Source organism: Peromyscus californicus, unplaced genomic scaffold (assembly GCF_007827085.1).
Source record: "Peromyscus californicus insignis strain IS unplaced genomic scaffold, ASM782708v3 Scaffold_15__1_contigs__length_86483966, whole genome shotgun sequence".
Classification (NCBI taxonomy): Eukaryota; Metazoa; Chordata; class Mammalia; order Rodentia; family Cricetidae; genus Peromyscus; species Peromyscus californicus.
The window spans coordinates 1,135,146-1,149,267 of record NW_026294447.1 but is presented as its reverse complement, the minus strand read 5'-3'; the positions used below and the strand labels follow the sequence as shown (position 1 = coordinate 1,149,267).

General features: G+C 40.0%; 1 protein-coding gene across 1 annotated transcript in view; it reads right to left on the bottom strand.

Annotated features, from left to right (window-relative positions):
* The window catches only part of Cog5 (component of oligomeric golgi complex 5), a 328,259-nt gene that overhangs the window by 299,210 nt on the left and 14,927 nt on the right, over positions 1–14,122 (bottom strand). The window contains exons 4-5 of the mRNA XM_052738280.1: positions 10,194–10,248; positions 9,599–9,668 (exon numbers count right to left, since the gene is read on the bottom strand). Coding sequence (XP_052594240.1) covers positions 9,599–9,668; positions 10,194–10,248 — 125 coding nt within the window. The remainder of the gene's footprint in view (positions 1–9,598; positions 9,669–10,193; positions 10,249–14,122) is intronic.

Genomic DNA, 14,122 nt, shown 5'->3' with positions numbered 1-14,122 from the left:
AAACATACCAATTGGTTGTCCAGTTCCAAATGGTCAGCCCTCAAATCATACATATAAGTAACATTATATGGGTGCAACAGGCTATATTTAGGAATATGTAGGTATATGAAAATACATATATGCATGCAATAACAATTAATGAAAAAAGAGGCCATCAATTTGAAGGAGAGCAGTGAGGGGTATATGGAAAGGTATGGAGGGAAGAAAGGGAAAGGAGAAATATTGTACTTAAATTACAATCTCAAAAATAAAAAACAACAATAAAAAGTAAGCCTCAAACTAGCACCAAATCTCTTACATCAGCATCATTTTTCATGGTTTTCCTATACTAATCGCTCTATATGTTATTAGATTGTTTACAGAGCTTGGCATTTCTATGCTATTACTTCTTCACTTCCTTCTTGATATATTTCCTTGCTCATAAACTAATTATAAAGCCAGTAAAGTAGATTCATACTCTATAGAACATGAAGATAGAATTAGGCTCAAGAAATAATACCATTGGTATATCACTTGCCTAGGATACACAAGACCCAGGGTTTAATCCCCAACATGCATGGCACCAAATGACAAGTACAGGCTGGAGGAGTTCAAGGTCATTCTCAGCTACATAGTCAGCTTCACGTCAGTTTGGGCTATGTGAGACTGTACCTCAAAAAAAAAAAAGTAAATAAAATAATTTTGTAATATTAAATAAAAGGAAAAAGAATTCAGCTAAGTATTGATACAAAAAGTATATATAAAGCATATATGATAAAACAAATGGTTTCAGGGATGATATCCATCTTTATTCTAGACTTTTTCATCCCAGGGATGCAAGGATGTTTCAACATACGAAAATCTATCAAGGTAATACACCATATAAACAAACTGAAAGAAAAAATAAAACACACATGATCATCTCATTAGATGCTAAAAAAGTCTTTGAAAAAATCAAACACCCCTTCATGATAAAGGTCCTAGAGAGATCAGGAATTCAAGGAACATACCTAAACATAATAAAGACAATTGACAGCAAGCCATCAGCCAACATCAAATTAAATGGAGAGAAACTCAAAGCGATTCCACTAAAATCAGAAACAAGACAACGCTGTCCATTCTTCCCATATTTATTCTAGCTAGAACTTGAAGTTCTAGCTAGAGCAATAAGACAACAAAGGGAGATCAAGGGGATAGAAATTGGAAATGAAGTCAAACTTTCACTATTTGCAGACAATATGATAGTGTACATAAGTGACCCAAAACTCTTACAGCTGACAAACTCCTTAGTAATGTGGCAAGATACAAGATTAACTCAAAAAAATCAGCAGCCCTCCTATACACAAATGATTAAAGGGCTGAGAAAGAAATCAGAGAAACATCACCCTTTACAATAGCCACAAATAATATAAAATACCTTGGGGTAACTTTAAGCAAGTGAAGGACCTGTATGACAAGAACTTTAAGTCTCTGAAGAAAGAAATTGAAGAAGATATCAGAAAATGGAAAGATCTCCCATGCTCATGGATAGGTAGGATTAACATAGTAAAAATGGCAATCTTACCAAAAGCAATCTACAGATTCAATGCAATCCCATTCAAAATCCCAACACAATTCTTCACAGATCTGGAAAGAACAATACTCAACTTCATATGGAAAAACAAAAAACCAAGGATAGCTAAAAGAATCTTGTACAATAAAGCAACCTCTGAAGGCATCACTATCCCTGACTTCAAGCTCTACTATAGAGCTACAGTAACAAAAACAGCTTGGTACTGGCATAAAAACTGACATGTGGACCAATGGAATAGAATTGAAGACCCTGACATTAATCCTCACATGTATGAACACCTAATTTTTGAAAAAGAATCCAAAATTGAACAATAGAAAAAAGAAAGCATCTTCAACAAATGGTGTTGGCATAACTGGATGTCGACATGTAGAAGATTCCAAATAGATCCATATCTGTCACCATGCACAAAACTTAAGTCCAAGTGGATCAAAGACCTCAACACAAATCCAGTTACACTGAACTGCATAGAAGAGAAAGTAGGAAGTAGTCTTGAACGCACTGGCACCACAGATCACTTCCTAATTATAACACCAGTGGCACAGACACTGAGAGCAACAATTAATAAATGGGACCTCTTAAAATTGAGAAGCTTTTTTAGGGCAAAAGACATGGTTATAAAACAAAACAACAGCCTACAGAATGGGAAAAGATCTTCACCAACCCCACATTTGACAGAGGGCTGATCTCCAGAATATATAAAGAACTGAAGAAACTAGACATCAAAAGACTTTTTCAATTTTTCTTATATACTTTTAACATTAAAAATTAGACTTAAAAGCTAAAATGTATGATTTTAAAAGTTTAAAACTAAAATGATAAATAGCTCAAAATTATTTTTAAAATTTATGAAGAATTTATGAATTCTCAGTAAACCCTATTACATTTTAAAGCATAGTTTTAAAAATGTTTAAGTGTTGAAAGTTATAAAACTTAAATTTTCATTGACTTTAAAATTTAAATGTTCTATGTAAAAGATTATAAGCTCTTCAAACTTTTTTTGAAAAAACTGAAGCAATTCATAAGCAAACAATATTACTAAAATGAATTAAGATACAGTCCTTGGGGTGATAATTAAATTCAACTGGTGTATTCATGTATATAATGAAGCCAGAAACTTCTACTTTAGGAAAGAAAAGGTTTTCTGGGAAAAGACTGAAATGGAAGTAGGGGCAGGGGAGAAAGATATAAAAAGGTACTTATTTCTAATTGGAGACATAATCACAGAATTTTATGTTTAAAGCAAAAAGCATCCTTCATAGCTATTTCCTTCTTACTTTCTGTTTTAGTTAGGATTTCTATTGCTGTGAAGACACAATATGATCATGGCAACTCTTTTAAAGGAAAACAGTAATTAGGTCTGGCTTACAGATCAGAGATCCAGTCTATCATCATCATGGTGGGAAGCATGGTAGCATGTGGTCAGACATGGTACTAGAGAAGGAACTGAGAGTTCTACATCTGGATCCACAGGCATCCAAAAGTGACTGCCACACTGGGCATGGCTTGAGCATATGAGACCTCAAAGCCCACCCCCAGTGATCACTTCCTCCAACAAGGCCACACCTACTGCAACAAGGCCACACACTTCCTACGAGTGCTACTGTCTATGGGCTTATGAAGGCCAATCATTCAAACCACCACATTTCACTCCCTGACCCCCAGAGGCCTGTAGCTATATCATAATGCAGAAATGCATTAAGTCCAACTTTAAAAGTCCCCATAGTCTTTAACAGTCTCAGCACTGTTTAAAAGTCCAAAGTTCAGCCGGGCGGTGGTGGCGCACGCCTTTAATCCCAGCACTCGGGAGGCAGAGCCAGGCGGATCTCTGTGAGTTCGAGGCCAGCCTGGACTACCAAGTGAGTTCCAGGAAAGGCGCAAAGCTACACAGAGAAACCCTGTCTCGAAAAACCAAAAAAAAAAAAAAAAAAAAAAAAAAAGTCCAAAGTTCAAAGTCTCTTCTGAGATTCACGCAGTCTCTTAACTATAATTCCCTATAAAATCGAAACGAAAAAGCAGATCACATACTTCCAACACACACTGTGTTGTGGATTATTTTCACTAGGCAAAGCTGTGTTACATTTGTCTATGCTGCAGAACATTATTTTAACTGTGTAAAGGTGTGTTACATTTGTTTATGCTGCATTTGTTTAACAATGTAAGGATGTGTGTATAATTATGTAAAGATGTGTTGCATTTGTTTCACCTTGCCTGCCTAAGGCACATAATTGGTCTAATAAAGAGCTGAGTGGCCTAGGTAGAGAAAGGATTGGCAAGGCTGCCAGGCAGAGAGAATACCTAGGAGGAGAAATCTAGGCTCAGAAGGAGAGAAAAGAAGAACCAGAGAAGGAGGAGGAAAGAATGAGGGACACTCCTGGGACAAGAAGCCAGGCAGACACCAGACAGACAGACATAGAGAAGCAGTGAAAGTAAGATACACAGAAGTAAGAAAGGTAATAAGCCCTGAGGCAAAAGGTAGATAAAGAGAAACAGGTTAATTTAAGTTAAAAGAGTTAGACCGAACATTCAAAACTAATAAGATGTCTCTGTATCATGATTTTGGAGCTGGCTGGTAGGCCAAAAGAAAAAGCCTGGTACAACACAGGATATATATTACCATTCCAAAGGGGAGCACAGTAAGGAAATACTCAACCAAAGCAAGACCAAAAACCAGCTGGGCAAATTCCAAACTCTGCACCTCCATGTCAGCTCTCCAACTCCATTCAGCTTTATTGACTGCAACACACTTCTTTCTCTTGGGCTGGTTCCACTCCCTGTTAGCAGCTTTCCTCCGCTGGTATCCATGGCTCTGTTTTCTCCAATATAGTGGAGTACCCAAGGCAATCTAGGCTTCACCTTTACAACTTCACACAAGGGCCTCTTGGGGCCTCCATCCATGGACACCCTGACATATGCCTGGCCTCAGCTTTCCTTAGTCATGGAGGATATTCTATAACCCCTTCCTTCTATCCTTGACTTTAAAGCCAGAACTACATGGCCAAAGTTGCCAGGTTCTGCTGCTTGCTAGGGCTGGAACATGGCCCCTCACTCAATTATATCTTTACCAGCTTCCTGTTTTCAATAGTTTCAGTTTCCTTCATTGACTAAGCTTGGCTGTCCTGGAACTCACTCTGTAGAACAGGCTGGCCTCAAACTTAGAAATACGCCTGCCTCAGGCTTAAAATTGTGCACCACCACACCCAGCTCTAAGCTTCTCTTTAGTTCCTTTTCACAAGTTGGAAGCTTAGATGGGTAGTATCTTGCCCTGAGGTCACCACTCCCTTTGTTCTATTTAACCTCAGAGATAAACATTATCTCCTTGAACACAGCACTTGGCTCCATTATACTTCTTGGTGTCCCTTTTTTTCTCAAATTGTACAATTTTTTTTTTCTTGCTCAGTTTGCTCTTTTTCATTATTAATTCTAATAACCACACAACACAGTCAATATTAGGTTGTTTTGAGATTTCCTCTGCCAACCCAATTAATCCAACTCTTCTTGTTTCCCTATTGTTGGGGTAGGGAGGACAGCCTTACTCACCTCACCAGATTTAATTGCACTTTCAGGGTTACTTAATGGGAAAAGATTTTCCAGCTAAGATAGGAGCTTTCATTTCATTGCTCCCTCCATGTGCCCCACTCCAGACCTGTCAGAAGTGCTTCTCCTCCTCGTGCACAGTGACATAGACAGGGCCCTGATCTCTGCCTTGTCCCTAATTCCAAAGAAATGAGTTATCATCCTACAAGCTTTTCTTTTCCTGGTTCCCTCTTCTAATTAACTGCTCAGCTACTGGCTGCTTCGGACCACCACAGAACTGGAGTCCAGAGACCATCAAGTAAGAAACTGTAATAGCTAAAAGGCATTTATATCCCCAGACCAAAAAGTGTCTGGGCTCTACAAAAACAGACTTCAATATAACCATCTATTACTGTTAAATGCTCTCAACAATTGATCAGCTGTGTCTCCTGAATGCTAAACTAATAAAGGAAACAGGTGCCTTAAATAGTCTACCTCTAATAAAGCTTATCTCAGGTAAAAATTAAGCAGAGTACTAAATACTACAGTGGTTACTAATTTTCTCATGGCTCCTTCCGAACGTGTTCAAAATTTTTCCAAAGCTCCAGAAGCCAGCTTAAATCCATCTGGACAGGTCAGATCTACTTCAGATAAGTGCCAAACACACAAACTCCCCTGGTCTGGAAACACTCCAAAGAAAAGAAAAATAATAATGATTCTTTTTCTCTAAGTTTTCTCTATCTCACCAGCAGCCTGTCAGACACAAAGGCGGCCAGAGTGCCAGGCCAAGAGGAATGAACGGCTCCGAGGCAGCAGGACAGCCCACCACCCCAGGACAGCCCACCACCCCAGGACAGCCCACCATCCCAGGACAGCCCACCACCCCAGGACAGCCCACCACCTCAGGACAGCCCACCATCCCAGGACAGCCCACCACCCCAGGACAGCCCACCACCCCAGGACAGTCCACCACCCCAGGACAGCCCACCACCCCAGGACAGCCCACCATCCCAGGACAGTCCACCATCCCAGGACAGCCCACCACCCCAGGACAGTCCACCACCCCAGGACAGCCCACCACCCCAGGACAGCCCACCATCCCAGGACAGCCCACCATCCCAGGACAGCCCACCATCCCAGGACAGCCCACCATCCCAGGACAGCCCACCATCCCAGGACGCCTACCCCCGCAAGAGCCAACCAACACCCACCAAGTCAGCTGGTAGCGGTTTTTCTGGGAGAAACGATGCCCCTATTCCTATTCACTCCCTTTTTTTATAATAAGCAAAAAATATGGAATGTTAGAATTCTGCCCTTACTCCAGCTACACATGCGCAGTTCAGGGTCTTGCATCTTATGTCATCAGTGTGTGCTGGCAACTACATGCACACGGCATGGTCACACAATCAGCTTATGCATGGTGTAGCTCCATACCGGGAGCCCCTAAAAAGCTGGATGCAGACCCCGCCCTCTCTCTGCTCTCTCTTGCCCCCCACCCTATCTTTCTCTCTGCCCTCTGCATGTGCTCTTTCCCAGGCCTGGTCCTTTTGTCCCTTCCCCTGCTTCCTCCTAATAAAGCTCTCTGCTACTAAGTAACCAGGTTCTGTCGTGACTGTGACCTTTCCGCCAGTAACCAGTGCTGCCGCCAGTACCATTTCTCATTCATTTCATTGAGCATCCCAGTACTGTCTCTGTGGGTGTGTCCACCCTCTGAAGTATATGTCACTTCTCCTCTTTCTGGCCCACCAGATACTTCCTTTACTCTTTCTCATTTAAGAGAAATACTCCTAGCTTTACAAAAGACCTTCTACTTGGGCCCAATTGATAACTGGGGAAAATTTAAGTTATAGAGTTTTAAGAAGAAAGTTGACTTTGCTTTGTACTATTGCCCAATCTCAATATAAATTAAGACACTGAAGAATTTAAACTGTTAATTCTCCAGCTCAATCTGTTCTCTAAATAGAGGGACAGTAGTGGGAAATCCTCTATGTCCAGGCTTTTATATCTAGATTTCAAACTAAGAAGCTGCTTCTAGGTCTGTATGATTATAGTATATAAGCCCAGTCTAGACCTATAGAATTGGATTCAGATACAGTGAATGAGTCCCATCTCCAATCAATACTATCAGCAAATTTTCTATACCTCTTCCTACTACAAAGACAGGGAACCCAATGAGAGCATCCACTGTCTCCTGACCAACAGACAACTCTCAGTTGCTCTCTTCAAACTCTTTCCCTCCTCTCCTCTCTCCTGACCATTCCCACATGAGGAAAACACCTTTTCCTCTCTGTCCTCCAGACCAACCATCTAGCCAATCTCAAAAGACCATCCTCAGTCCAAGAGAATGAGGTTAGGAAACAGTCAGCCAAACCCAATCAAGGAAATCTGTTCTCATCACAGGACATATTCAATGGACATATAGACAATATCAGAATGTATGCCCCCTTTATAGTAACAGGCATGGTCCAGTTTAAGGACAGTTTTGGTGACTTCTCATAAAACCATGATGAATTCCTTCATATGAGCTTCATGTCTGTTCCTGTCTTAACAGGAGGTTTTCTCAGTATTGATTTATTGACACTTCTGTGAAAGGAGTGAATTTTTCAGGTTACTGAAGTAGCTGGTGGGCTAGCAGCCAACATCCTAATCCATGATATCCAAACACCTGGGGAAAAAATGGCCCACACAGAGACCCCAGTTGGAACCCTGAGAACCTTATTCACAGGTAGTACAGAAACCTCTTAACTTGCCTCGAAACAGAAAAAGAAATGTCTACTTAAGGTTGTCAGCTCTGACGGGGTCAAAGAAAAGAAAAAGAATATTGTGAATTTCTCCAACCACCTATTAAGTTCTTCTGAAAATCAACAATATCAAACCAGAATCGATGGAAACATGATCCTTAATAGCTATAGATTTTATGAAACAAACTGCCCCAGATATTTAGAGAATGTTACAAAACTGAACTAAGACATCTAACACCATTTTTAAATATAATACAGGAGGCCTTTGAGGTTACACCAACAGAAAAAAATAACAGTGGGGGAGGCAAAGAAGAAGAGGGGGTGATAGGGAAGAAAAAGCAAGTATGGACTGCTTTAATTCAGCCACCATCTCACGGTAACCCACAAAACTCCAGAAAATATACCCAGTGAGAATTATGCTACCTGAATCACAACCGATGTATATGTAGCTGAAAGGTAGGGCATTGAAAAGGAACTGTTCTGAGTGGCCCAGAAAGGACCAGCTAGAAATGATTCACTTAGAGCAAAATTCTGGACACTGTCTTCCAAGAAGGACAATTCACGTTTAAACTGTAAAGGCACAAACACTCTCTGGCTCCACTGTAAGTACAGTATCATATTAGCGAAGCCTCAGTAACAGGTGAGCAGTAGGCAGGAGGAAAGAATACTTACTAGATACAGAAGCTGCTTATCTATCCTGACCCAACTTGTTGGCCATTTGTCCAATGCCAACTGCCAAGGACCAGAAACAGATGGGCAGCCTGGGGAAGAAGACTCACTTTTCTCCTATGTTGTGACACAGGTTCAACCACCATTACCCATTTCTTCCAGTACCCCTGCTGGTGGAGATCTCCTTAATACACTGGGTATCTCTATCTCCCTGAAGGAAGAACAGAGGCATGTTTCTATGGAACAAGAGCACAGTATCATCTAGCTGCTTTCCTCAATAACACTGGCACAGAACTTCAGCATGTCCCTGAAAACGCAAAGGAGTCCAGTGGATGGCTCCACCCTCCTGTGCAGGTAGGTGGTACAAATTGGACTCAGTGAGTTATTTTACAAAGAGGGTAAAGGATATCTGTTAGGCAAGTCTAAGAAAAAGAAGGGAAAGTGGGAGTGAATATAATTAAGACGTATTGTATGCATGTGTTAAATCATCAAAGAATAACTTCCACACAGAGACATATAACAGGAATCTTAAACAGTTCTTATTAATAAAATCAAACCTGAGCCAGGTATTGGGGTGAACACTGGAAGATCAGAGAGATAGAACAAGCCACAGCTAACCTCACCTGGCTAACTTCTCAGCTGATCTTGTTTCCTCAGACGGAAGCCTCTGTGTCCTCATATCCGAATGGCTCTCAGGTGAACTGTGCTGCTCAAAACCTAAAAGCTTAACCAGCCAAATGCTTCTAGTTTCTGGTCCTCACGCCTTATATACCTTTCTGCTTTCTACCATCACTCGCTTTCTGGGATTAAAGGCGTGAGTCACCATGCTTGGCTGTATCCTTGAACAGATGGATTTCTGCCTCTGGAATGCTAGGATTAAAGGCGTGTGCTACCACTGCCTATCCTAAGTATCTAGTGGCTTTTCTGTTCTCTGACCCCAGGTAAGTTTATTAGGGTACATGATATTTGGGGGAACACAATATTACCACAGAGACACTTAACACCAACCTCTAGTCTACTCCTTCATGCACAAGTACAGCCACCTATACATACCACAGGCACAACAAATTTTCCCCACTTACAAAACAGTGTGAAAGATAAAGAACCAGATGTGATTACCTACCTGAAGTCTTGCTAGCTGTGCAGTACGGGCTACTATTTTATTATATGGCTCAACAATTTTTGATTTCATCCTAAGGCCAAAAAAAAAAGGAAAAAGAGTAAAAATCATTTTCAAAGTAATCAATGGGGGACTAGAGAGATGGCTCAGTGGGTAAGAATGCTTACTGTACAAGCATAAAAATCTGAGGTAAGACCCCAGCACCTATGTAAAAAGTTGGGCATGGCTAGGCGTGAACCTGTGACCCCATGCTATCAGGGAAGGAGACAGGAGGATCTCTGGGACTTGCTGGTCACCAGCCTCACTCCAAGTTCAATGAGAGTGACTCTCTCTCTCTCTCTCTCTCTCTCTCTCTCTCTCTCTCTCTCTCTCTCTCTCAGGAATAGGTAGAGAGTGATAGCAGATACCCAACAGCTACCTTTGACCTCTATGCACACACCCATAAACACATATATGCCATATGCCACATGCACACATATACATTACATTGAAACACAAGCATACACAAATAAGTAAATCTAAAAACAGTTACATGTGCACACATATTAATGACTAGAAATAGTTCCATCTCATATATTTATAAAGTGAACAACAGTACCTATCAACAGCTCCTTGTAAAGCTCCAATTCTTGTCTGCATCATCTGAAGAACACCTAGGAAAGATAACAACTCATATAGGCTTTATAAATTTATAAGCCTCACACTGGACCAAAATAATCAAACACAAAAATATACATAAATACAATCTTAATGCTTTTCTGCCATCATCCTGATGCAGGCAACCAATATAACTTCTATAGTTATAAAAGCCTGCAACTAGCCTCCCCCTCCAATACCTGGTCCATGACAGAAGCCTGACAGGAAACTAGGTATGGCTACTTACTGCTGACAGGTTTCCACTTGACATAGTGTAGACATTTTAAAACTATACAGTGCTGAGGGCTGTGTAACACTGAAAACATACGCGGCACCTCTCAATCACACACTTGAAACTTGTTTAAAATTTAAGCTGTAATGGTAAAATTATACATATTTGCTACAATTATTTTTTAAACCTTTGAGTGGTATTTAAAGTTCCAGCTGAATTCTCTATTTAGTATCCTTCTGTGGTGTCATCTCCACTCCTGCAGTAAAGCTAAAGTCCAAAGTCGTGCTCTTGAAGCCAGAGTCAGCGCACTTCTTAGGCTTCCACTGGTCTCCAGCTGCTCCTGAGCTCAAGTCTCTGTTAAGACTTCAGCTTCACTCATCTTCTTCTCACCTACGTCCTTTCAAGGGTTCATTCAATCCAGCATTTAAATGCTTCCTTTTCCATAAACACTGATTTACTTATAAACATGTACATAGAAAGGGGTAAGTAATATCCTCTTTACATCTTCCTATATACAAACATCTTCACCTCCATCCCTAAATTCTGGCCTGTCAAATTTAGTATGTCGAAGGTGACTTCTGCAATATCCCAACCCTGCCAAGTCACAATCCTATGATTTATCCCACTTCAATAATCGCATCCAGTTTAGCAGACCAAAATCTACAGAATCACCGGTGACTTCTCACACCACTTTCAAGCCCCTCAAGGAATCCTTTCAGTTCTGTTTCAATTTGACTCCCATCAACTGCTCTCTATTTACCACACTAATTCGAAGCACCACCAACGTCAACTACTCTACCAGTGCTGTCACCCTGTGGAGCCAGCAGGAAAAATTACTTACAACACTCACCTTGTCTTACAACACTGACTATCAAACTCTCTAATGGTTAATACCTGCATTCAGAATGAAATCAAAATTCCCTTCCAGCAAATTCATCTGTGATTCTCTCCCCTGTTCACATACTCATTCACAAAAGTGACTCTGGCCTTCCTTTTTACCCTGAAGCACATCAAGTTAACTCCTGTTCCCACTGACTATTCCCTAAGCTTTCAACAATTCCTCTCCAGATCTCTACAGGACAGTTCCTTCTTCTCCAGGATTTTCTTTGTAGGACTTAAAAATGTCTGATTTTCTATTTGTACATTTTTTTCTTTCTTTCTTTCTTTTATTTATTTTTTTTTTCTTTTGGTTTTTCCAGACAAAGTTTCTCTGTGTAGCCTTGGCTGTCCTGGAACTCACTCTATAGACCAGGCTGACCTTGAACTCACAGAGATCTGCCTGCCTCTGCCTCCCAAGTGCTGGGATTAAAGGTGTGTGCCGTCACCACCCAGCTACCTATACATTTTTTAATTGACTTTACCATCTGAAAGAAAGATTGTTTTATAAGGACACAGTGGTTTTGTCTATTCCTCAAATACCTGGTATCAAACAAGTTCTCAACTGCTCCTTAATTGACTAAATGAACAGTGGGAAAAAAAATGGGAATAAATTCTCTTTAAAAATAGCCTGAATGGCTAGGTGGTGGTGGTGCACACCTTTAATCCCAGCACTCGGGAGGCAGAGCCAGGCAGATCTCTGTGAGTTTGAGGCTAGCCTGGTCTATAGAGCGAGACCCAGGACAGGTACCAAAACTACACAGAGAAACCCTGTCTCAGGCTGAATGAATGTACCTCCAAACTACTTACAAAATTTTTTCAAATACAAGGGAGAAAGATGAAGAAGTTAGGATTAAGGATTAAATTTTCTAAGTGTAGTACACTTTTTGGCATCTCAAAATAACATTCTAGTAAGTGTTTTGAAATACACCCTATGATAACATACAAATACATACATATATATGTAGATATATGAGTATATAGATATGGATATAAGGGCTTCACAATGCCAGGAATTAAACCCAGGGCCTCATACATGTTAGGCAAGCTGTTTAACACTGACTTACAACTCAGCCCTAATGGTGTTTTAAATGTTGTAACCCTTAAAAAGTATTCTGTGAAAGGGACTAGAGAGATGGCTCAGCCTTTAAAGGCTAAGACTCACAACTAGAAGGACAAAAAGTATCCTGGGAAAAACAAGCACATTGTAAGAATATGCAGATAGAAAAAACATAATGAGGCTAGTATGGTAACCCACTCCTTTAATCCCAGCACTCTGGAGGCAGAGGCAGGTGGATTTCTGGGAGTTTGAGATGAACAAGGTCTGCACAGTTAGTTTCAGGCCAGCCAGGGCTAAACTGTGAGACCATCTCAAAAAAATATTAAGAGGAGCTGGGCATGTGGTGTATATCTTTAATCCCAGCACTTGGTAGGCAGAAGCAGGGGAATCTCTGAGTTAGAAGCCAGCATGGTACAGAGTGAGTTCCAGGACAGCCAGGGCTACACAGGGAAATCCTGCCTCAGAAAGCCAAAATAAACAAATAAACAAACAAATAAATAAGAGATGAAAGTTTTATAAATGAATGAAGACATAATGAAAAGTATTTCTGCTATAATGATGACTCACCTAATCAATGTACTACATCACTTCACAAGTGAAAATTATATTATAAAGTTATCATTAAAATATTACTGTTCTTAGAAATTCATTTTAAAAAAAGTTAAGAGATTAAAAAATAATTAGGGCTATCAATACTTAGAGACTCTTAACTTCTTCAGATTTTCAAATTAACAATCAAAATACCACTTCCCAGAATGCTAAGCTCTTTCCCAGGGTGCTTCAGAAACAGGGATTCTGAGGTAAAAGCTCATTCCTTTGACACCATGAGAAATAGTTAGACAAAACCAAGGATATTGCTTCACAGAAAATAAAACCCTTTTCCTTAAGAATTTGATCAACATAGAAAATAAAATCATTTAACTTTCTATGGATGTGGTTAATAATAGTAATCAAAACACAAGGGTCATAATTTGACACAAGCTAGAGTTATCTGGGAAGAAGAACTGAGGGTGAAAAATGCCTCCATCAAGATTGCCTACAGGAACCCTGAAGGGCATTTTCTAGTGGGTGGTACCATGCTGGGGCAGGTAGTCCTGAGGTTGGTAAGAAAGCACACTAAGTGAGCCAGGAAGAACAAGCTGAACAACTGAAATACTTTAATAATTGAATAGCACTCCTCCATGACCTCTGCTTCAGAACCTTCCTCGAGTTCCTGTCCTGACTTTCCTTAGGGATAGAGTGCAAAATGAAAGTTATAAGCTGAAATAAACCCTTCCTCCCCAAATTACTTTTGGTCATGGTCTTTTATCACAGCAATTGAAACTCTTAACTGAGACAGCAAGTAATAATGAAAAACATAATAGTAACATTTCATACTTATAAAATGTAATCAAGAAAAAATGAAAAATTCATAAAAGAATTAGTCAAACATGAATCACACAAATAAAACTTTAATCTGTTATTATTCTATGATACTGATAAGAATGTCAAAGAAAGGAAAAAATACATAAAATTCCACACCTACTTCCACTACTACCTATTCTAACAATACTAATTTTTTTATTGTTTTAATTAAATAAAATTTATAGGAATACTCATATATGCAAGCCTGTTTTGAGCATTTTCCTCAATCATTTAATCCTTAAGATAATATTTAGGTATGCATTAGTATATCTGTTACAAATAACTGCAGCAGAGCAAAGTTAACTTGCTCAAGAAGTGC